At 45.6% G+C, this 25,138-nt stretch overlaps 2 protein-coding genes across 9 annotated transcripts in view; one reads left to right on the forward strand and one right to left on the reverse strand.

Moving 5' to 3' along the window:
* The window catches only part of LOC147020621 (nesprin-1-like), a 464,443-nt gene extending 451,786 nt beyond the window's left edge, over positions 1-12,657 (reverse strand). For 3 of the 5 annotated variants that reach the window (XM_085896125.1, XM_085896126.1, XM_085896121.1), the window contains exons 1-2: positions 12,460-12,657; positions 7,837-7,910 (exon numbers count right to left, since the gene is read on the reverse strand). The gene's annotated coding sequence lies outside the window, so the exon portion shown is untranslated. Of the gene's footprint in view, positions 1-7,836; positions 7,911-12,327; positions 12,410-12,459 lie in introns of those variants that run through there. The other 2 variants (XM_085896123.1, XM_085896122.1) reach the window with 2 other exon arrangements.
* The window catches only part of LOC147020623 (neutral alpha-glucosidase C-like), a 74,371-nt gene continuing 61,232 nt past the window's right edge, over positions 12,000-25,138 (forward strand). The window contains exons 1-6 of one of the 4 annotated variants that reach the window (XM_085896127.1): positions 12,000-12,385; positions 12,651-12,713; positions 13,109-13,217; positions 17,236-17,363; positions 19,310-19,483; positions 20,837-20,864. In XM_085896127.1, the coding sequence (XP_085752253.1) occupies positions 12,372-12,385; positions 12,651-12,713; positions 13,109-13,217; positions 17,236-17,363; positions 19,310-19,483; positions 20,837-20,864 (516 nt within the window). In that variant the 5' untranslated portion in view covers positions 12,000-12,371. Of the gene's footprint in view, positions 12,386-12,569; positions 12,714-13,108; positions 13,218-17,235; positions 17,364-19,309; positions 19,484-20,836; positions 20,865-25,138 lie in introns of those variants that run through there. The other 3 variants (XM_085896128.1, XM_085896131.1, XM_085896129.1) reach the window with 3 other exon arrangements.

A 25,138-nucleotide genomic window follows, 5' to 3' on the forward strand; every position in this document is an offset into this window, starting at 1 on the left:
ACAAATTTGACATCAAAAATCATTGGTGGTTGAAGTCGATGACCAAATATGCAACTCCTCTTCAAATTTCAAGTAAATCGGATGAGAATTGAGGATTTTAGAAGTACCACCTTTGTTGTTGACCTTGGGCTTATGTTGACCTTTTGGCCGATGTTGACCTCAAAAAGAACTGGTGGTTAAATTCAGTGACCTGATATGCAAATCCTGTTGGACACAAAACTGGTGGAGGCAAGCTCATGGATGGAGCACGTGATCGGGTGCCTCGCTCCATGTTGAATCTCAGAGCTTCATCGCATGGCCGGGTTCGGGGGTGAACAAGGGCATTTTTGGTGGCAAGGCCAAGGCTGGGGTGAGCATCCGCATGCCAATGGTGGCATGAGGATACGCCCACGGCCTGCCTGTTGTGTATCTAGGACTCGGCCTTTGAAGAAGGATTTGATAAATGTACCGAGTTCCACATGTTCACTCTCTTCGTCTGGCTCTTCATATCATCTGGCTCAAACCATAAATCACTGTTGGTTGCTGCGTTGAGCGGAGCGAGCAGAGGGAAGCTGGGCCAGGCTCACTGAGAGCCAGGTGCCGAAGGAAGTGCAGTTTTACATTTATTAATAATTGCACTAACAGATTTCTCGCCACTCATGTTGCCCATTCTTCTCATGCATTCTTTTGCTTCATTTCGGACACTCCTTCACCCCCTTGACCTACATATTTACACATTTCTCTCTGACACATCTGCCAATCGCGAGGATATGCCCTCCAAAGCCAGTCACCAACTGGGCATCCTCCAACGCGTAAAGTCCTTCCTTGGCACACCTGAGCTCCTGACCACATACAAACAAAGCTTTCGTCTGCTGCCTAGTGGAGTACTGCTCTCCCCAATGGGCTGGTGCTTCCACCTCTCACCTTTCTTGGTCTCACGCTGTGGAAACCAAGGCATTTGTGATCATTGGTATCTCCTGCGATGAGGCTGAGTCTTTGGATCTCTCACTCTCTCACCACAGGCAGGTCGGTGGTCTTTCTGTCTTTTACCGTCTCCGCTCCAGCCTCCCCCCCCCCCCTGCTCTGTGTGAAATATGTCCCTCCCCCCAATATTTCCACAGAGTATTCAAGGTCTGCTAGCAACCCCCTTCTGGAAAACTACCAAAATTAAGAATCACTGCTTACCTTCACTCATTCATTCCTCGTTTTCCCCACCTTTGGAACAACCTCCCACTCTCTTCATTCCCACCATTCCCTCCAGGTCTTCAAAGCAGTTGTTCACCACCATCTCTTATCTCCCCCCCATCCAAAACCACGATCTTTTCTACCCCCGCTAATCCACCCAAAGCCCACCTCCTTCAAATTCCCTGCTTTCCTTCCTGAAAGTCCCTGTAGTGTCCATCTTGTTTATCCTGTGTACCCCACCCCATCCCTCTCCCTTCCGCAGATCTCATAATGTCTCTGTTCCACACTTTTTCCTTTCCCTCTCCCGTCCCTCTTGTCTCCTACACCCCGTGTTGTACGTTCTGTGTGTTATCTCTCATATGAGCCTCGAGAGTGTGCACAATAAATAAATAAATTAGAAATCACTGCACACGTCATCGCACATCCTCACTCACACACCATAGACACCCCATTTATTCCCTCCTCCCCCTCCCAAGCGACTGGGTTACGTTGGTCCGTCGACCTCCCCAGGTACAAAGAGGTCGTTCACACCTCATACTTTCTCTCATCTTTCTTTGCTTTCTACTTTCCTCAGGTGTGTGTCTGATGATACCTGTCATGTAAGCACAATTATGATTGTAGAAGTATAGTATCGGTTTAGCTCTTCCCTGTGACTTCTCCTTTGTATATTCCTGTATTGTATTTTGCCACACCCCACGAATCCTTGCTTTCACTGCTGTACATATTGCTTGCAATAAAACTTTTTATTTTTGTTTACATATCTTTCCTCACCCTTGCTTTATAAATAAATTGCTAATGTCAAGGCACCCAGCTCGTTTTGTCTTTTCCTCCTTTCATCCAGCATGGTCCTCACATAGTTAGCCGGGAAGTCCTCCCCCACGAATTGGCTCTTATTAGCCGGTGCATACTTGGCAGCTCTGCTCGGCTGCACCTGATACAGTAAGTTAACACAAGTACGCATCGAGGGCACGAGACCACCCTTGGTATGGCTGTCCACAGGTAAGGTATCACGCTGAGTAGTGTAACCGTGCCAGGATTGGCAGTACCGATTGGCATTTGTGGTTGCACAGCAACCAGTTGGCGCGCGGAGTTATCTGTATCCGTCGGCCTCAGGACCGGGTGCTCAGAAGGGACGAGAGTGCTTCTCCTTGTGGCAAGCCACGAACCCTGGATCCGCAACAATATATATTACACACTAGTGGGGTATGCTTACACATTGTAAGCAATAACGAACCATGCTTCATGCGTAGGTACATGATAAATGGAAGCTTTATGATTGGAGGCAAGCATGACCGACCTCTTGCTTGATGAGCACAAGGCTGCACTTATTTTCATTTATGGATGCTGTCCAATGGTTCTGTGATTTTTCCTAGTATATTTGGCAGACAATGCAAACTACCATCGTCCGTTGGCATGCAAAATTTCAACTTTCTACGTCACCCAGAAGGTACCGAACATTAATGTCAGTCAGTGAGTCAGTCAGTGAGATCGCCGGCTTTCCAGATGAATGCCACAGGATGCCAGCAGCTGGAATAGCAACAAGAACAAAACTATAGCTTTGGAGCAGAAAAATGGCAGTATTAACCAGGTGAAACGGACAGATTATTGCCTTAACAACTCACCGAAGTAAAATGGAGGAAAGTTCAAAACCGTTGATGGATAAGAGAACTATGCCATTAAGAGACATTAAGAGACTGAGACGGAGACTTAATTCCTTTGGTACCAGGTGTCTTCGGAGAATCCTTGGCTATCGCTGGTCGGATTTTGTGTCCAACGAGCGGTTGCTGAGAGAGACTCGGATGAGATTTGTTACCTGCATAGTCCGTGAGCGTCAGTTGCGGCTATATGGACATGTGGCTCGTTTTCCTGACGCTGATCCTGCTCACCAGATTCTCTCAGCGAGGGAGTCTCATGAGTGGAGGAGGCCAGTGGGCCGACCACGTGCCTCATGGTTGCAGCAGATTGACCATCATCTCAAGGAGATGGGGATGGGCCTGGCATCTGCCTGGGGGATGGCCAGACGGAGGCCCCTGGAGTACCGGCGGAAAGTGGACGCAGCGACACGCTGTTCTGGCACATGCTCCCATACCTGATGTGTTATTTTTGTTTTTGTTTTTTTAGTCTATCACGAATTTTAAAATATATTGGGACATTTGCTTTTAAGTTTCGACGTCAACGTGACAATATCCTCAAACAGAAAATATTCACAGAGGAGAAACGAAGAATAAAACATGAGCAAACTGAAGAGGAAATTGGACGTGACGTAACGGCATGTGACGAAATATCGGAAGTTATTGTTTTTTTTTTTTTTAAACGCTGCCAATACGTCATTATACGGTAGCTGCAAATTAGAAACACGTTCAGTAAGTTCTGTGGTCGTCCGGAAGATGTCAATCAAATACGTCAATATGCGTTGGAGGTACGTTACACAGAGGTTAGAAATAAGTTTTGGGTACGCTAAGCACTACCTCGACGTGTTTCGACTTATGAGTAACTTACAAGTAACGTGCCTCGACGTGTGTCAACGATCGCATAACGCGCCTCGACGTGTGTCAACGATCGTGTCACGTGCCTACCACACGTTACTCATAGGTTATAAATAAGTTTCGGGTACGCTAATCATTACCTCGACGTGTTTCAACTTACGAGTAACTTACAAGTAACGTGTGTCGACATGTGTCAACGATCGCATAACGTGCCTACAAGTTATGGCCAGCGTAGCGGAACGTGAGTCATACGCTGGCATACGTCGTAAAATTTCAAGCATGCTAAAATTTGAGGACAACCTCAAAGTACAACGATGAAAGCCAGCATACTACGACGTATGGCAGTGTTTTTCAGCGTACTCTTAACGTATACAAAACTTACCCATAACGTATTCGACGTGTGCCAGCGTTTTAGACAAATTTTTCATAAGTCAGCATACGCTGGCTAAATCGTCAAGGTGTGACAGTGTCTTTATAATGGACAAGCTGAATGGGCTGTCCAAACTTCAAAGTGTGGGATGAAGAAGCTTGGGAAGAAGAACTTTGCATCGCGGGTCTCAAGGTATTTATTAAAATATTGGACAACCCCGCATTCCACCACCAGGGTCACTCCTGCCGAATTGCTCATGGGCCTGGTGGGTGTTAAAGATGCACCTGGACCTACTCCAGCCTAGTTTGGGTAGTGAGGCAGAGGCCAAGCAGTACAGGCAAAAAGGGCTCATGACCGACATGCAAAGCTCATAAGGTTGGGGTTGGTGATCCAGTGCACATCTGGAACTATGCTTCTGCCCCAAGATTGTTACCAGGGAAGATGGTGCTTGAAACTGGCCCAGTGACAGTTGTGGTGCATGAAACTGGCCCAATCATAGTTGTGGTGCAACTAATAGATGGCCGAACATGTCGTCGTTTCGATCATGTGTACCACCGTCACGACAGTCTGTCTGACTTTGCAGAGCTGGGAGTTCAGTTCAAGTTTGGAGAATCAATGAAAATTGCTTCTGAAGAGTTACCAGGAAGTTTAACCTCACCTGAGAAGATTGCTTCTCGGCAGTGTACCACTGAATGTTGTCAAGAACAAGTCGACTCAAAAGTCGAACACACTGTTCAGTCAGTTCCAGACTTCGTTGATAGATTGTGGGTTTATGTCGTTCACCGAGTACCTGCAGAGCTCCAGTTAGACTGAATTTGTGATCGAGCTCTATATTGGTCAAAACCACTTACATGTTGGTTGGTTTGTAAAGCGTGGGTTGACTAAAGCTCATGCCGATGGGGTTGGGCTCTCTCTCTTCCTAATTGCTCAAACTTCTTGAGGGAGCTTGTAAATATAAAGGGGGAGAGATGTGATATCCAATCAGTGCCAGTCAATTGATCGATCAGGTGTGATTGCTTTGGCCTGGCCACAGGATGGTCAGTGTGGCGTGCTGATCAGGTCAAGTAGGGAGCATGCACCAGAGCAGCGAGTCACTGCATCCACTTTCCGGTTGTACTTCGGGGGCCTCTGTCTGGCCATCCCTCAGGCAGATGCTTGGCCCATCCCCATCTCCTTGAGATGCTGATCATCCTGCTGCAACCACGAGACACGTGGTTGGCCCATTGGTCTCCTCCACTCATGAAACTCCCTCACTGAGAGAATCTGGTGAACAGGATCAGCGTCAGGAAAATGAGCCACATGTCCATGCTGCCGCAGCTGGCGTTCACGAACTATGCAGGTAACAAATCTCATTTGAGTCTCTAAGCAACCACTCGTTGGACACAAAGTCCGACCAGCGAGAGCCAAGGATTCTCCGAAGAGACCTGGAACCGAAGGAGATAAGTATCCGTCTCAGATCCCTGGTCCAAGTCTCACATCCGTAGAGCAAGACTACAAGGACCTGAAGAGTTGGACTTTCATCCTCCTGCACAGGTACCGAAAGAGTCACACCCCATGATCCAGCGAATCCATGACTCCCCATGCCCGACCCAGACGTCTATTGACCTCTTGGTCACAGCCAGCGGAGACATGAATATCGCTGCCAAGGTAAGTGAATCTCTCCCTGATCTCAACATCCTCACCACAAACAGGTACAGACAAGATAGCTGCATCCATGTCGTCATTGAAAGCCTGGATCTTAGTTTTGATCCAGAAACCCCAAAATCCCAGGGGCTTCGACTCCTCATTCAGCACCTCGAAGGCTCCCAAAAGGATATCCATGGTCTCCGCAAAGATGACAACACAATCTGCTAAATCAAGGTGAGAGATATTATCATTCTCAAACGATGCATTGCAGCTTGATCTCTATGACATCCTCCCCAGAGTTCAGTCCATAAAAACGCTGAAAAGTGTGGGGGCCAGTACACACACCTGACGAACTCCAGTAACAACTGGAAATCAGTCAGATATGGAATCACAACCTCTCACAGCACTCTTAGTACCAGAGTATAGTTCAGACATCAGTTTTGGTGGCACCCCACAAACACCAATAATCCTCCAGAGGGAATCCCGGTTCACTGAATCGAACGCTTTGCAGAGATCAACATAGGCTGTAAGCAACCCCTGCCAAAACTCTCGTCTGTTTTTGGGGAGGACCCAGAGAGCAAGGACACGGTCAATTGTTGACCTCTTTAGTGTCAAGCCTGACTGCTCTGGATGCTGTTGTTCAAGCAGATGCTGGCATATCCTATCAATAATTATCCAAGCAAAGACCTTGCTTGTCACTGACAGCAGCGTCACCTCTCAGTAGTTGTTGCAGTCCTGGCGATCCACCTTCCCTTTGCAGAGCAGGACAACAAGACCTCTCTTCCAGTCAGTTGGGATGATGCCTGTGTTCCAGGCACAGCACAGAACTGTATGCAATGATAGCATTTCCCCCAACCATGAGATGTTCAGCATGGATGCCACAGATCTCAGGAGTTATGCCCACTTCAACCAGTTCACCGCATACTGTGTTTCCACACACGAAGGTGGATCACAGTTGATTGGAGGGTCAGCAATAGGGATAGTAACACCCCTGACATCCAACTCAACAGCTGGTGGGTCAGCCTGGTACAGCCGCTCAAAGTAACTGGCCCAGTGGGCTTTCACTTCGGACTCCTCTGTCAAGAACCCACCACCATCCACTCTCACCACAGTACACCGAGGGACGGGCTTGGAGGAACGCAATGCGCGAATTCCCCTGTAAGCAGGATGAGAATCACCTGACCACAGGTGATGCTCTACCCCCTCACAGATTCTTCGCACATAGGCCTCCTTGTCCACCCTCAGCACACATGCAGTTTTACGCATAAACTCCCTGAACAGCTCAGTTCTGCCATTAAGGCTGGCCCTGCAACTCTGGTCAATGGTATCAAGTGTCCATTGAGACACAAAATTCTTCTTTGCCCTTCGGTGATTTCCACGACATCAATCGGCAACGTCAAGGATGGTAGTCTTGAAGGCACTCCACAACTCTCATCTAATCACAGACCCCCAAAATCCCCACTCGGCCTGTTCACAAACTCCACAGCTCCCTTCTAATCCTTGAGCTTGCCAACATCCAGCGCAGGCTGATATGGCACCTTACTCAGAATTTAAGTTGCAACTTCAGAATTGCGACAACAAGCCTGTGCTCGGTATTGAGGAACCGAGCACTCCGGTAGACCCTGCAGTTCTGGATCATCCTCCAGCGACCATCAACGAGTACATGGTCAATCTCTTTTGCCACACCACCAGCATTGGTGCTGATGGTGGTCGAATAAACCCTTTGTTTTACCAAAACAAGCCTCAAGTGCTTTGCCTCCAGCGGTTACAGGGAGATAGTACAGATTGGTATCAGAAAGTGGTGGGGATGGCGGAGTACAATGAAGTTTGGATGATTGTGCAGGCTTGATGGGCCTAATCGTGTCCTCTTCCACTGAAGTTAAAGTTCCTCACAAGTATTTCAGCGACTAGTTGACCAATCCTTGCGTTCGACTGAAGGTGATTTGGGTGGGAACTTGTCATTTGTTGCCGGGGTGCCGGTAATAAATTGCTTCCTCCGCAAGACACAAATGTGGGACCATTAATGTCCATAAACTAATGCCAGCAGATGGGACACCCAGTTTAACTTCCGTCAGAGAGAAGACACACTCAGCGATTCATAGTGAAGCACAGTTTATAGTTAAGTCAGGAAATGAACCCAGTTTAGACAACTCAACCACCATATTGTGGGCCCAGATTACCGATACTTACATTCGTATATCTGTGCTGTTTCGAGTTGTATTTTCACACTCAGATCAGTGCACAAGGCCATAGCAACGTGCATCCTACAAATCAAAAACAAAATCAGATGGCATTTACTGCTCATGTTTTGAAAAATAAAACATACAACTTTTTGATCGCATTTGACGGGCAGAGAGCAAAGTGGTAACAACTAAAGCACATACAGTAAGTATATAGTTTCTCACCAGTGATACTGAAAATATTTAGAAATAAATAAATAAATAATCCCCCCCCCCCAAAAAAAACAACAAAGGGACTTTTCTCTGGTGAGGTATTCTTTCCTTTTATTACTTGAGAAATCTAAGATTCACAAGTATGTATATTGGTTGGTCTGGTCTGTTATTCTGTTTGTCAATCGCCTCCAGGTCGCATTTTTCCTCTGATTTTCATGAAACTTAACCACCTGGTAGAGCTAGTGACAAACTGGAAGATTATTGTTTTATTAGGATAATAGGCCAAAAGGTCAAAGTCGCAAATCGTCAATTTTCATCCGATTCACTCGATATCTATGTATATACCGTATACAAGACCGAAAATCACGGGTGGATGATGAACCCTCGATTGACCCATGTATGTGGTCGTAGTTCATGAACTGGTCATCATTTGCGTTACAGGGTCAAAATATTCAATTTTTCAGTTTTCTCTGTGTTGATAGACATCACCAAGCTACATGCACTTGTGTGAAACAAATTTAGCAAAAACCACTAATTGATGGCGAATATGGTATTTTTAATTATGAACTTTAATGGATAATGCATTACAAGGAAAACACATTTTCACGTTTATCTTGAATTCACCCTTTCTGAGTAAATTGGATGTGGATCAGTTATCCTTTGGCCGTTTTGGACAATTCAAGTGCCAAATTAATCCTGAGAATCTGCTAGATACATAACTATGTAAAGATATTTACTAGATCTCTTTTAGGAGTTTGTACATATTGGTCAGGGTTTGCTGAATAATAACAAGTTGAATAATCAATTTTGCATCATGCAACAGCAAGTCCCAAGTGTTACCTAAAAAATAACAAAATAGATGAGTCCAGTCCATTGGGACCATACTCTGTACAGAGCGTTGGTGCTGCCGAAGCAGTCTTTTTTTTTTTTTTTTTTTTTTTTTTTTTTTTTATACCTTGGTCGAGGCTCGTATGAGAGCTAACACACAACTCACAGCAAGGAGGCATGAGACAAGAGGGGCGGGAGTGGAAGGGACAAAACATTGGGGAACAGACACAGGTGAACTGTGGAAGGGAGAGGGATGGGGATGGGACGGGGAACATGGCGAGGGGAAGATGGACATTAAAGGGACTTTCAGGAAGGAAAGCAGGAGAATTGAAGGAAGTGGGCTTGGTCTCCTTGGCTATTGGGCACAATCCTGGACAGGTCGCCACTCTGACGCAGGATACTTGAATGACTCGGTCATCCCAGCAAGCTGGTACTCATTTTGCCGACCTCGGAAGGATGGCAGGCTGAGTCAACCCCCTGGTGAATTAATTCAGCGGGCAACGAGGCTTGAACTCAGGACCCTCGGATCCCAAGCCGCCACTCTAACCACTGAGCCAACACCAGGCTAAATAGATGAGATTAAAGCTTATTGATTGAAATAAGTTCAGTTTATTCCAAATTTGACTCACCACATCCGCTGCCTCTACCACATCCACCGCCTGTTTACTCCACCCCTGACTTGTATCACTTATTTGCCTGTTACACAAAAACGATTGCATATTTATTTTTTCTGTTTTGTTCCACATTAAACTAGACAAAATTACCTTTCTTCTCATCCTAAGATATCTAGATATCTGTGGTTTTTCTGGTCTGTAGTCAAAGTGGAAAGTGGATGTTTTGAAAAACATGCAACAACTCCGCCTTTTTAGGGTGACCAGTTCATGAACTACGACCATGTCTATTAATTACGTACTGTTTAAACATACTTTTTAGACATTTTGACCTTTTAAGACACTTTATAACCCCTCAGACCTTCAAACCCTTTCGTCCACTTGAACCCCTCGAGCCTTTCGACCTTTTTATACCCTTTTAAATCACTTAAATTCCTTGACCCTTGAGATCCCTTTCGACCTTTTAGACACCTGAAGACATATACACCCTTTAAATCCCTTGACCATTGAAACCTATAGACACCTTAGACCCCTTTAGATGCACACCATGCAAACATCTATGGAGTCCTCTTACAATACAGACGATACTATTTTCAGCAAGTAATGTGCAATCTCCTTCTCTGGGAACTCTGCTTGGTTGAACAGAAATTGTGTATCGGGTTACTGAATCAAAACATAGCAGCACGTCGTTTTATATATCATCGTCAATAGGTCAAAGGTCAAGGTCACATAAAAGCATCAATTTTCATCCGATCGACTTAAAATTTGAACAGTTTGCATATTGGGTTAGTGAAGCCGAGTGTTTGAAGTCAAAAGGTCAAAGCCCAAGGAGGAGGAGGAGGAGGAGGAGATTGGGACCATATTCTGTGCAGAGCGTTGGTGCTGCTTAAGCACTCTCCTTAGCTATTCAGCACAATCCTGGACGGGTCGCCACTCCGACACAGGACACCAGCAAGCTGGCACTCGTTTTGCCGACCTCGGAAGGATGACAGGCAGAGTAAACCCCACCTGGTATTAATTCAACAGCTGAGCAGGATTTGAACTCAGGACCCTCGGATCCAAAGCCCACCACCCTATCCATTAAGCCAACACCAGACATAAATCCCAAGGTCACATAAAATCATCGGTTTTCATCCGATTTAACTTGAAATTTCAACAGGATTTGTATGTTGGGCCATGGACCTGGTTCACCAAAAACACTATTTTAGCCTTTTTGACAAGCCAACGGTTTCCATGGCAACAATTTCACCTCATTATAATCAAACGGGCCTTTTATGAATTTATCATTGCCAAGCCTCAGTAATTTTTCAAGATATCAAATTGAAACGTACGCAGCTTCATTGTACGTATGTGTCGACTATGTGAGGAAAATTTAGTCAAACCAAGTCAAAGGTCAAGGTCAAGGGCTATCCGAAACATGTAAAACACCTATTATATTAGGTGGCAATTAGAAAAAAAACGTATCAACCAAACTTGTTTTGCACAACAATGAATCATTTAAATACTTGAAAAGGTCAAAATTTTCTAAAGTGCTGTTTCCATGGCAACTCCTGTTTAGTTGGATTACACAAGTATCGCGCTACAATACACGACATCTTTCTTGTTCTCATCTTGGGCCTGTGTGATAATGGCCAGAAGGTCAAAAATAAAAAAATGAATGAATGAATGATTTAATGAATGAATGAATGCGTGACGGAATGAATGCGTGACGGAATGAATGCGTGACGGAATGAATGCGTGACGGAACGAATGCGTGACGGAACGAATGCGTGACGGAACGAATGCGTGACGGAACGAATGCGTGACGGAACGAATGCGTGACGGAACGAATGCATGACGGAACGAATGCATGACGGAACGAATGCATGACGGAACGAATGCATGACGGAACGAATGCATGACGGAACGAATGCATGACGGAACGAATGCATGACGGAACGAATGCATGACGGAACGAATGCATGACGGAACGAATGCATGACGGAACGAATGCATGACGGAACGAATGCATGACGGAACGAATGCAGGACGGAACGAATGCATGACGGAACGAATGCGTGACGGAACGAATGCGTGACGGAACGAATGCATGACGGAACGAATGCATGACGGAACGAATGGATGACGGAACGAATGCATGACGGAACGAATGCATGACGGAACGAATGGTGACGGAATGAATGCATGACGGAATGAATGCATGACGGAACGAATGCATGACGGAACGAATGCATGACGGAACGAATGCATGACGGAACGAATGGTGACGGAATGAATGCATGACGGAATGAATGCTGACGGAATGAATGCATGACGGAATGAATGGATGACGGAAAGAATGAATGACGGAAAGAATGAAATGAATGAATGTTGGAATGAATGGATGAAATGAATGAATGATGGAAGATATAGATGATAGAATGAATGAATGTGGAATGAATGATGGAATGAATAAATAAATGAACAAACATACAGACATATTAAAGCAAAACCGAATTTCAAAGATCGTGGCGCCATCTGTCGACCTCATCGTTCGCTTATTCATGATCTCCTCAGCAGCTCTTCCCCGAGACTCGAGAGCGCGAAACTGCGTAACCTCGTGTGTACGGACTAGTTACTAGTTACTGCTTGTGACTAGATAAAGGGTAATCATCGTGCGATGGCGTGATCGTGACAAAAAGCACATCGTCACTGGGAATCCGGCGCGACTCGGGTCGGCGTGTGTCGCCACATCGACCCCGCCGGGTCCGAGACTCGTCCAGGCCTCGTCCGGGGCGAGAACAAGCAAAAAACAAATAAATAAATAATCAAACAACCAACCCTCCCAAAACACCGTTTACCTCACTCACAGTGTGTGTGGACCACAGTGAGCACCGCGTCGGAACGAACAACCATGGACGACCCAAGGTAATGTCCATCCGCCGTGCGCTCCTCCTGACACGAATAAACATTAAAATACTGACCCTATTGTTTGTCCTTACCTGTCCCCAATGCGACCCAGGTACGTGAGCGGTGAAGGAACTTGGACGAGCTCGAGCTCGAGCTCCCGCGGCCGACCAGACGCCGAAACGCCACAGTTATTATTTATTTGATGTTTCAATTTAAAATATATTTTAATATTCGTCTTCTTCTTCTTCTTTTTCGTCTCCGTCCTGTTTCCCCGTCGGAGCAGCAGCAGCGCATGCGAGGGCGGGACGGAAACTTTCAAGGGGTGGAGAGACAGCGCCTTTTGCAGGTACGGCGATCAAGGTGCGGTACCGGCATAAAACCGCCACAAGTGTTCTTTCAAAAAAAAAAAAAACAAACAAACAAACAAAAAAAAACAGCCAACATCATGACGGTGACTTACGAGGTCCGAGTTCGCGCTCAAAATTTTTCACGACGTTTCATTCACAATAATTCTGTTGATGTTTAATACGACCAGTCTGATTGGTTGTCGTGAAACCCTTCGGCGCAGTTTGAGTGTCGAGTGCGCACTCTCCGATGATTATGATTTAAAAGTCAGCAAAAGTGCTTCCTCAAACAAAACTGCTAATTGTCTGTTTTACATTTTTTAATTAATTAATAATTATATATATATATATATATATATGTATATATGTATATATGTATGTTTGAATGTCGCACCAGGCGCCAGAAGCGGTTACAACAAGGGCGTTCTCCTTACCTGGCGCTTCTCCCAAGTCTGACCGTGACGGCCGACCGTGCGAACATCACTCTCATCAACGTGGAGAACCATGTTCGTGCTCACGGAGTCACAGCTGCACATTCATGGTCACAATTGGATTCATTGTCATAATCCTTTGACTGTTTGCTGCCAAATGTGTTTCCCTTGACAAACTGCCTGAACAGGTGTAACCCTCAATTATTTAACCCACTTGGGCTGTTCAGTGAAACTCCAGTGGTTTTACTTTGGGACCCTCTTTGTGTTCGGTATTCGAAGTGTTCACCATTTTCATTACTCTTGCCACCCTTCCATCGTCCTCGTTCATCCCACTTCACCTTCTTCTCCACTACAGTTTTGTTTGTTGGCTGCTCTTAGAGCACCCTTATTCTGGACATTTCCATCTGTCTGTCTGTCCGCGAAACTTTGGTCAAGCCAAGGGGCTAAACCACTCAACCGATTCCAATGAAATTTGGTAGGTAGGACCAATATTTCTGGGAATTGTGTGCTTTCAAATATGGGATCCCAGGCCCGAGCAACGGCATAGCAACGGCCCTTTAAAGTGGTCAAAAAATCAATAAAAAAAAAAATCGAAAAATCGAAGCTTAGAGTTCTGTGCGTAATCTATCTTGCTCCCTTCATGCCCATTTGCAGCCCTAACAAAAAATATTTGTAGGAGGAAATAGGTTTTGGACGAGTACATGTCGAACATTTCAGAAACGGTTAATTGCGAATCTCTCTAAGAGAAACAGTCTGATTTTGATGAAACTTGGGTGAAATGTGTACAATGTGGCTTGCATTGTACACAAAAATGAATGCTTGCTGTGCACACCTCCGTTGCTTAGCAACAGCTAAAATAGTGTTACGGCTGTGGAAATTTGCAGTACACCATAAAGGGTCCTCAGGTGAGATATATCGATAAGTTCATGTGTAGTTAGCCCACACCCGTTGTTTAGAGGGAATATGTGTGATCCATTTGGGCTGCTACGCTTTAGTTAGCCCTTTTTCTTTATCTATCGTTATTTTGAGCTACCATTGCCACAAACCTCCACGCAAACAACAACCGCCACCAACTATGCCACAACGCCCACCATGCTCACACCACCCCCACAACAATCACCACCATCTTCGCCACTACGCCCGCTTACGAACGCCATCCTCCGCGGACCACGGTAAGACGGTTTCCGCACCACGGAAACCATCCGAAAAGGATTGGCAGAACAAAACCACTTGTGAAACCTGTGGGGTTTTTTTCCCCGCCATTTTCCCCCGTGCTTGGTGTGAAGGGGAGGGGTGGGGCAGCTCGCTCCCGATTGGTAGACGCGTGGTGTGACACGGACGGGAGTGAGGAACGCCCCTTTTTGGGAGGCTTCCAGAAGGGGGGTGGAGCCCGAAACGGGGCAGAGCGAAGGGCGGAGCCCCGCTCCATAAAGGACGGACACGGGCGGGGCGCGCCCTCTTCTCTTCTCTTCTCTTCTCTTCTCTTCTCTTCTCTTCTCTTCTCTTCTCTTCTCTTCTCTTCTCTTCTCTTCTTCGCCCCTTGGTGAATGCGTTCCTTCCTCTTGGATATCTCTTTAGTCCTCCCGTATGCTCTCTCCTCGTGACGGTTGATCCGCAAACCAACTCGCATTCCCTTCCTCCTCGTTCGTTCCCGCGCTCGTGGCCCGGCAAGACCTATTGGTGGGAGATGCGGACGGAGGGCGCCGCAGGTGGCCTGAGGTGGACCTGTGAGAGCGGACAAGGAGAGTGCCAGAGACAGTTCACCGGCCGCAACAAGAGAGGTTCTTCGTTTCTTTGGGTTTTGTGTAAATGTGTGTGTGGCGCCAGTCCGTCAAGTTTAGACCTGCATAAGTGCCAGTGTAATTATTATATTCGGTTGTAGCTCTGCGTTTCGTTCTTGCTTTTGTTCATGCCTATACATACGTGCATGATTGTTGCTGACTGGAAATACGTGCTTCCATGTGTCACGCATTAAATGTGCTTGTCCAATTGTTCCCACGTTTCGCTTCGTCCTTTCCTTTGTTGAATCTCCATCTTGCATCACGTAAGGGATTGATAGTGGGTTTAAAACACCCGGTAACTAATCTGAACCGTCAAGGTCGACGATAACTCTGCTCGGTTATCCCTGTAGCACGGAACGAGCCGCTTAAGCGGTTTGTGTCCGGAGTCGACCTGTGGCGTGGTACAACCCCTCGGTAGGTTACCCGTGCGAGTACTTAGGTATATCGACTTTCGGCGATTCACCCTATTTCACGTGAGTAGAATGCGGACTGGGTTGTGGTGAGGTTAAACCCCCACCCATGACTAGCTCCTTGGCGATAGTTCCAGGAGGGTCACGACTGAATTGTCCGTTCCGGTGGGCGACGCGTCGCGATTCGAGTTACGTGGCCGATCGTACGCCGGACGGGCCAGAATTCGTAACAATACTTTATCGTACATCGTACACTGGACTGTAAAAAAAAAATCAATACCTCCGAAACTGGACCTCCAAGGGACCTGTTTTTTTTGTGCCCAAAGAGAATGTCTTACAGCATCATATAAAAAAATAAAATCTTTAGCGAATAGATAAATGGAATTACCAGGGCTGCCATTTGTTAGAGTCTCTTTGGAAACATGCCTGAAATTTCACAAGGCGGGTTTCTGGGCGCAAACTAAGAGGGCTGTGATAATCATATTTATTGTGCTAAATTGATTGATAGCATGTACATGAAATCGGCTAGTCGTGTCGGCCAGCTTTCCATCTAGAGCGAGCAGCCATGTCGCCTACCGGCTTGTTTATTTATTTATTTCCTTCCTTCCCCGCTTTACTGCCGATCCGTGCTTTCATCCTTTCCTTTAATTAATTAATCAATTAATTAATTTCAGAGGACATGTTAAAGTAATGCCTCCAATTTTTTTATTTTTTTCCCAAAACAGCTAAAGATATTAAAATGAAACAGCGTAGTCCACACATTCCATTTTCCCTACCATGGGGTGTGAAGGTTCATGATTCCAACACTCAATGTCTTGGTGATATGTTAGTCAAGATGGCAGAGGGCAGCACAACGTTGTCAGCACAATGAAGCGTGAAGCACTTGGGATGTGAGTTGGGATGACTGGATATTAGATAGGAGTTGGGATGACTAGAGATTAGATGAAAGTTGGGATGACTGACTGGAGATGAGATCACTGGAGGTGAGAGTTGGGATGACTGACTGGAGATTAGATAAGAGTTGGGATGAATGGAGATTGGATAAGAGTTGGGATGATAAGAGATGGGATATACTAACTGTATCCTTTTGAATAATTAGAGTGCAAAGCAACATTAAAGTTGGTTCTGTGAAATAATTACAAAAACTGCAATTAAGACGTCACCTTCTATATTTTCCTTGTGCCCCTCGGGCATTATAAGGCTTTTGGCAAAGGGTTATTCTGCCTGACCTGCCTCATCTGTCTTGGGGGTTAGCCAGTCCACACTTTGCAAGTAACTCTTAAAGCCCACTCGGATCACGTGCTGGAATTCTATGTTCAAAAAGGTAATGCCACCACACCCTTGTCTGTTTGTCTGTCTGTGAGCAGGATATCTCAAAACGTTATGCATGGATTGAGACAAAACTTGGTGGACAGGTTGAGTGTGTGACAAGGACGATTGATTAGATTTTTGTGAAGATCTGGATCCAGATACAAGAATTTTTTTAAATTTCCTTCTTGATTGTTCACAATTGAGACATAGGGCCAATTGAGCCATAGGGCCAAAAACGATATGTTGGAAGAAATTAGCAGAATGTTGTGGACAGATTCGGACAAAACTGGGAGGATTAATTGAGTAGGTGACAATAACAAGCCGATTAGATTTTGGTTAAGGTCTGGATCCAGATCCGATTTAACAGTGGGATTAAAAACATAAACTGCATGTTCAGCCAGGTGGATTTATGTGCTCTACCGAGTGCCACTCAGTTTGTGTTGATGCTGTTGTTCTGAACACTCAATGTTAATATATTGATTTTTTTTAAAGTTATGTGCGGTCTTTTCAAATAAAACTGTAGATGAGGGCCTACATGAAACAGCCAGCATGTAAAGAGAAGAGCAAGCAGTATGTCCTGTTTTTTTGTAGGTCACTCTGCTGCTGCAGGTGTTCTCTTTACCTGATGGCATGGTCCGGCTGTGCGTCAGAGAGGAAAAGCCACTGAAGCCACGGTACAGAGTGCGAGATGTGCTCATGAACGAGCTGGAAACTCAACGGTATGTCGGGATAAGCTCTTTTCCGCTATGGATCCATTAGAATGTCTTTTGTTTATTTAGCACACCAACATTTCGAACAAAACATGCCGAGCCAAAGCAGATATCCCGCACTTGTGCCAATTAGCAGATTTCCACGGTTAGTCTGAAGACTGGTTGATTACAGATGTTGATGAGCAGGTTCATTTTTATGAATTTATCTATTTTTGCTCTAAATTGGAAATAGCAACTGGGACCTTTCTCAGTGTTTTGCCCAATTTGAATATGGTCTTATTAACCATTGATTAGAATATTAGATTCTGGTCGGATAAATGGAACATGTCCTTTAATCACGGAAAATTATGTAGTCTCACCCTCTCGCTCCAGAAGGATAGTAAAACGAACCCACCTATCTCTATCCATGGTCAGTAACTGGAATAGTTTCAGTCTCTTGAATTTGTACGCCTCATCGTCAGCCAGGACCTCTCCAGGGCTGACCATATAGCTAAGCTGGCTTACAAGGTCAGCCAGAGACTGGGCATCATCGTCGATCCAGATCTTTCTTGGAAAATCGGAAGTACTCACAGTCTAAAAAAAAAACATTGACCGTATCTCAGTGGAGTACTGCTCTCCCCTATTGGATTGCACCCCAGCATGATATATCTATTACGAATCTGGAAACCATATGCATTCAAACATACAGATGTCCCAAGAGTCAGTTATTCCGTTAAGTACATGTGAGACAGGTCCCTTCCTTTTGTCCAGTGGGAGAATCAAAGGTGTGTGTTGCGATGTCCTTTTCGTTAGGTTATTACATCTAACGACCATCCAACAAACCATCCAACGAACCCTCCAACGATCATCCAACAGACCATCCAACAACCAACCACGGTACCTTCCAGCGCTTGCAACCCTCGCCTCGCTGGCCACAGCATACAGGGCAAAAACGTCCAGTCCGCCGTTCCTTTGCGCTTCTACAAACGTTCCTTTTCAATGTTGGATCTTCCACTTGATGAGTCCACACGCATGGAGGGGAGAGGGTTCCGCTCCACACGCAGTTCCGCTCAACTGCACACAAACCGGAGTTGGTAGTTGGAACTCTACCGCAGTCGGTAGAGTGACCCGCTTCAAGCAAGACGTGCCGAGTGCGTAGTTCCCCAGTAGACAACAGCGCTTAGTTGATAAGATAAATTGGTTCTACGATAAATTGATAAAGACAAAAAGACCCTACGCTGCGCGGTGGAGGTATTGGCATTCCACGGTCGGTTCAGCGACCGGCTCGCGGAATTATCCGGAGCAACGGCCTACAATTCCGGGGAGTCTGGTGGGAGATGACATAACTTTCCCCACCTTGTGGTCGTTCTCGCCACCGACCCCCGGCCCTCAACAATATACGAGCGGGCTATACAATAACGAACCATGCTTCCCCATTGTCTCGGGTCGCTCATCTGCATTTATTTTGTTAATTTATTTTTTCCATGTATGTATTTTCATTTATTTATATTTTAATTTACGGACACATTCTGAGGGTTCTGTGATTTTTTTTTTTTTTTCCTGGTGTATTGGCTTCGATGTCTGTCGGCACACGAAATTTCAGCTTTCTACGTTACCCGCAAGGTCTTAAACATTATCATCAGTTAGTCAGTGAGTGGGTCAGTGAGTCGATCAGTTAATAGTTATATATATATATATATATATATATATATATATATATATATATATATATATATATATATATATATATATATATATATATATATTCCTGGTTTCTTAGCGATTGACAAGGTAGATTTGGGCATGGAACACAATGGCACTTGGAATGACTTCTCGCTAAAGTACGAGTTAAAGATACTTTTCCTGTACTATGTTTCTTGATTAATAAATATATTGTTTGCACATATACATTATACAAGGGTTAGTATGATGTTGTAATTTTTTTTAAGAGGATAAAAGCTTTTTTTGTCCTGCAGTTGGAATGTTGTGAACAGAAATGAGGAGAGTGTGAAACTCTTGCGTGGCGACATAGAAGTCACAATTTATGGGCAGCCGTTCTTTCTGGAAATTAGAGCAAAACAGGAACTTCTCATGAAATTAAATGCTCGTGGTTTGCTCTACTTTGAACACACGAGGCAGAGGAACACCAGGTAAGGGTTTAAACTCCTTAATTTATCATTTCATCTGTGTAAATAAGGTAGCTGGCTTAAGATCTGAAGGTGTTGAGTTTGAGCTCCTATCTACCATATAATTAACACCAGGTGGGGTTGACTCAGCCTGTCATCCTTCCGAGGTCAGCAAAATGAGTACCAGTGTACTGGTAATGGAGGGTACCGGATCAGCGGCACAGCCGTGCCTCCAGAAAATGATGTAACCAACAGCCAGAGGCTGCACACAATACCAAGCTGTTTGTGTAAAGTAGAGGACACTAAGGTTCAGCAATTCATGTCAATGAAACCTCAATCAGGAACACAGGGAAGGCGGTGGTCAAAGAAGGTCGGAAAAGGGGATAGACTGATGGGCCCAGCTTCTACTTTCACTATATTCGAACACGTCATTTGTAGCTCCCACCTAGCACACGGGGACTGTGCCAATGCTGACCCCAATGCATTTTCACATTAAGAAGCATGGTTGGATGCACTGAGAAGCACAGATTGGATTATTTGAAAGCCATCAGACATGTGACTGGCGTGCACATCCTGTGCTGTTGGCACCTTTTGTTACACATGCTCATGCCCTTAATTTGTGTGTGCTGAAGTTATTTTGAAAATGTTCAACCCGCATCAGCAGCAATGTGACCGACTCCACCTGCTCGTACTCAGTCCGTAACATACATAGTTACGGGACTGAGACACACACACACACACACACACACACACACACACACACACACACACACACACACACACACACACACACACACACACACCTGTGCAGCCATCTTTGTGCTCAAACTGACTCACCCCTGACTGGTGTCTGCCTTAGCTGCTGTTTGCATACGTTGGCCAGTGGTGCTGTTGTGGTGAGTGCCTCTTGTGCGATCCAAGCTCTTGCACCTTACCAATCTTGTGTCTGCAGTCCAACGTCTGGACCCAGACTCTCTTGCACCCTGCAGTTGTATGGCCACTCTTGCCAATGCCTTTCACCTCTCAACTCGGATTGTTCATATTTGCATATCACTATAGATAACCAACCTTTCACCCTGCACAGCAAATTTCTCCCCGGTCTAATCTTTCTTCTTTTCCTATCTCCTCTGACCCTTGTGGATTGTCACAGTTTCTCCAGTGCAACCCCATTGGTGGCATATACTTGCAGTCGCCTTTCCCTGCATGCATATCAACCGACACGCCATCACCATACACGGACTTTGCCATTACACTTGAACTATTAGAGGCTAGTTTGATTTGTTATTTTGAAGCACACTGTGCAGCTGCATTGACGTGGTGTCATTCTGAATGGCCTTCCTTTGTGAGTCATTGATTGGTTTTTTTCATGTACCACAGTTCTGCAGCGACACCAACGATCGGGCATGTAAGTACATTTTTGTTATTCTATGAGATATATTGGGCTTCTCAGTGGAAAAGGCTGCTCTTGCATGAGGGTGAATTTTCTCAACCAAATGTTGAGAGAGGTATCATAATTGCTATGGGAAAGAAGGTGAAACAGCTTGGTGAAATGACGTTTTGATTGTAGGCCCTTCTTCAAAGCTAGGCCCTCTTGCTTTAAAAGAAGGGCTCATGACCGAAACATCACTTCACCTTCTTTCCAACGACGGTTAGCAGATACTTCTCTCAACATTTGGTCGAGAAAATTTATTGTCCTTACTTTTCTGCCGTTGCAGACATACTCTAGTTTTTCATAGAGAGCAACCTCAGTGGCATAATGATAAGAGCGTCCGCTCTATGTCTGGGAGGTCGATGGTTCGAAGTCATACCAAAGAATGTTAATATGGTATGAGTGCTTCCTTGCTTGTGCCATCCTTTGGGACCATACTCTGGAAAGAGAATCACTGCTGCCAAAGCAGTCTCCTGGACTATTGGGCACAATCCTGGACAAGTCGCCACTCCGCAACTTGCTTGTTGCTCAGCATTTAAAAATGATAGAGCATGGACAAACAACCATAAGTTGGTAATCATTGCACAGGCTTTGATGAGCCTAATGGTTTCCTTCTGTGTCGAGGTTCCTTGGAAGGGAACTTGTATTATTATTATGCCCACACTTCAAATAAAAAGAAAACAGGGTTGGGGGTGGAGAGATATTGTAATCAGCTCCATCTGTCCATCCGTCATGCAATCTTCTCCTCAACGTTTGTGCAAAAATTTACCAAACATGGTAGTTATCTGTAACGATTTTTAGATTTGACCCCTGGTTCATACTCCAGGAGGTGGAGATTCAGAGTCACAGAGGTCATCAGAGAAGATTTTTTTTTCAACACACAATTTGATATTGGGTCATTCCTGGTGGAACTTTATGCCATCTTTCAACATTTCTTTAGGTGGGAAGCATGGGTATTTGTAATGGTGTGCTCTTACATTAAACTTGTGGGATAAATGCATTTTGGTTCAAAGAGGTAATGATTTATAATTTGACTGTCGTGTTCACTCTCAGATTCCAATATTTACAAACAGTGATATTTTAACGTCCAATGAAGCAATGCAAACAAGACACTTCACTTAATACCCTCTTTAAATAACTTTTTTATAATTAATGCAGCAACTATTGCTTGTCGTCTCAAATTGCAGGTTTGACTCTATTTAGACACAAACACGGTAATTGACCGGTTGTTGGGAAAAACGGAATAAACTGAGCTGTTCTACAACTGAATCGATTTTTAAACTAAAGTTGAATTTAATTGGGTCAATCTGTTTTACACTCATGATGCAAGGACTGCAGGTACAAATCCTATGTACTATTAATATAAACTATTATAACGTGTGCGTGTGCATGCATGTGACCTCCATATACGGGTTTCAGAAGGTGGAACGGAGTCCTCCCAGGTCTCGAAGTATCCACCTTTGTGTGTGTAAATTTTATATATATATATATATATATATATATATATATATATATATATATATATATATATATGTATTGTTGCGGGCCGGGGTCTGGTGGAGAATGACCACTAGGTGGGTGAAACTAAGTCGATTCCCACCAGACTCCCTGGAATTGTCGGCCGTTGCTCACGGATAATTCCGTGACGCGGCGGGTCGCTTAACCGACCGTGGACAGCAATACCTCAACCGTGTGGCGTGGGGTCCTCCTGTCTAGAATCAAGTTACCTAATTAACCACGCGGTTTCGACTACCGGGGAACCACGCCCTCGGTACGCCTTGCCTGAACCGGATCACTTTACCAACTACCGACTACCTTTCCGGATCGGATGCAATCGAGCGGCATTGCCCAGGATGTACCGGCGAGAAGGAACGGATTGTCGGGAATAAAGACCCGGCTAAACTCAGATCCGAACCATGCTGGAACAATGGAGGAAAAGACAAAGACGAGCTGGGAACATTTCTACAATTATTTATTTACAATAAGCGGGGAAAAGCATGTGGCACAACAAAAAGGTTTATTTGGTATGTAATGTAGGGGAAAGATGAGAGAGGTGTAGTGCGGCAATTTTACAAGCAACTTACAAAAGCAGACACAGTGTAGACTTGACACGAGAATAATAAAAGCAACAATCACAACAATAAAGATCTCACACAGGCTTATCTAACGGACAGGCGCCAACACTCTCAGAGACACACTCAGACAAAGTAAACCCAATGAAAAGAAAAGGGGACCTTTTGCAGCCAGGAAGGGAGGGAGTTGAGGTCACAGTTTTTGGTACCTGAGCGTTTCGAGGGAAGGGATGCTTCATGGTGCGGCACCCGACAAAAACTGTGCAATTCGGTCCGCATGTGTGGTGTGGTAATCCGCACACAGCCGCACGTGTGGTTATCGTGTCTGGCGGAGTCCAAGAGGTGAGAGATGAGCAGTAGGCAGGACTAGACAGAGGCTTGGTCAAGGTCCTGTGGGCCGGGACCCGTAGTCGGGCCGTCGAGGAGAGACGTGGGCAGAGTCAAGCAGCGGGAACACCTTCGCATCCAACCAACTCCGACTTCTCCCTTTCAAAACCAACCACTTCGACCTTTAAAATCCACAACATCCTTCCTTCTTTCACAACCTTCCTTCTTTCACAACCTTCCTTCTTTCACAACCTTCCCTCGCATCGAATTCTACTCTGAGGATTGTCCCGTACTTTATAGATCACGGAGTTTGGGGTGGAGCCATGGCGAAGCCGACGTCATTGTCTGCCCCAATTGGACCGGGCCTTCATGTGGTCCGCCTTTCTGGGCGGGGATTCGGCCAGACACTGGTAAGGACCGCCCACACCGCCGTGTCTGGGTTAAGAAAAGTGAATGGCGGCACAGCTACTATAACGAACCTCGGGATTCTGCCTCAGAAAACGAGTCTCTGTAGACAGCGGGTAGACGGTGGAAGCGCTTGTCCAGCCCAAAGTGCCCGTCGGGATTTGGGCTCAGGAGACGAGACGAGGGTAGCAAGCGAGATGAAGGTACCGTGGATCAAATAAATGGGGGAAAAAAATGATTTATAATCCTAACTAAAAGCCCATTGCAACACACCCCCGTGTCTTCCTACTGCACACAAGGAAGGGATCTATCTGCACATATACAGCTTGGGACACCTGTATGTTGTATGCATACGGTTCCGAGAACCGTAACTATATATATATATATATATATATATATATATATATATATATATATATATATATATATATATATATATATATGCTGTAAAACCCGTTCTCTGACTTAAGCCAAATGTCGTGATGTCACTCTCACGGTACAAAGCTATGTCTGCGGCTCCCAGAATAGCATCTCAGAAAAGCATATGTCTGCAGTTCCCAGAAGAGCAGAAGAGTATATATATATTGTCGCGGTCTTCGCGCCCGCCGGCGTGCGAACGGCCACGTAACTCGAATCGCGGCACGTCGCCCACCGGACGGACAATCCAGTCGTGACCCTCTCGGACTAACGCCGGGAACCAGTCACGGGTGGACCTTTCGGTCTCACCGCGATCGAGCCAATCAGCCCCCGCGTGGGATAGGGTTGCTCGCCAAATTCGAACTACCTAAGTACCCACGCGGAGGGTAGACCGGGCGATCGCACCTCGCCGCAGGTCGACTTCGGACACGGGCCACTTAAGCGACCCGTTCCGTACTATCAGAATAACCGAGCGGTGTTATCGTCGACCTCGACGGTTCGATTAATTATCGGGCGTACTCAGCCCACTACCAACCCTTTACGTGAAGCAAGATGGGGATTCAATGGGGGAAAAGACGAAGCGAAGCGGGAGACAGTTCAACAATAAAGCACATTTATTCGCGACGAACGGAAAGCACACAAATACAATTCCACCAAATGCACACAAAAAAAGAAAACACAATTCCATTTACACAAAAAGCAAACATAAAAGTGAAAACACAGTGCAGAGCTAATACCGACTACCGAGCACACGGCAACACTTATACAATTCTACTTCACAGACGGCGCCGACAACACATACCCAAAACCAAGGAAAAGAAATACCCTCAAGAATGAGGTAGGCCTGGGGCCGAGACCAGGTCGGGCCTACCCGTCTGGTGATGAGACGCGGAGCGGCGATGGCCCCGCAACCCGCGGGCCTCGTGGACAGTGCCTGGCAGGGGGTGGGAACGGGGCCCCCTTGGTCGCACTATCTCAGCGCGGGGGGAAACAGGAGGGGGTTGCTGATGCTCGGGGTATAGAGGATCT

This window comes from Eptatretus burgeri, chromosome 9 (assembly GCF_056783735.1).
Source record: "Eptatretus burgeri isolate ZD-2024b chromosome 9, Ebu_testis_v1, whole genome shotgun sequence".
NCBI lineage: Eukaryota > Metazoa > Chordata > Myxini > Myxiniformes > Myxinidae > Eptatretus > Eptatretus burgeri.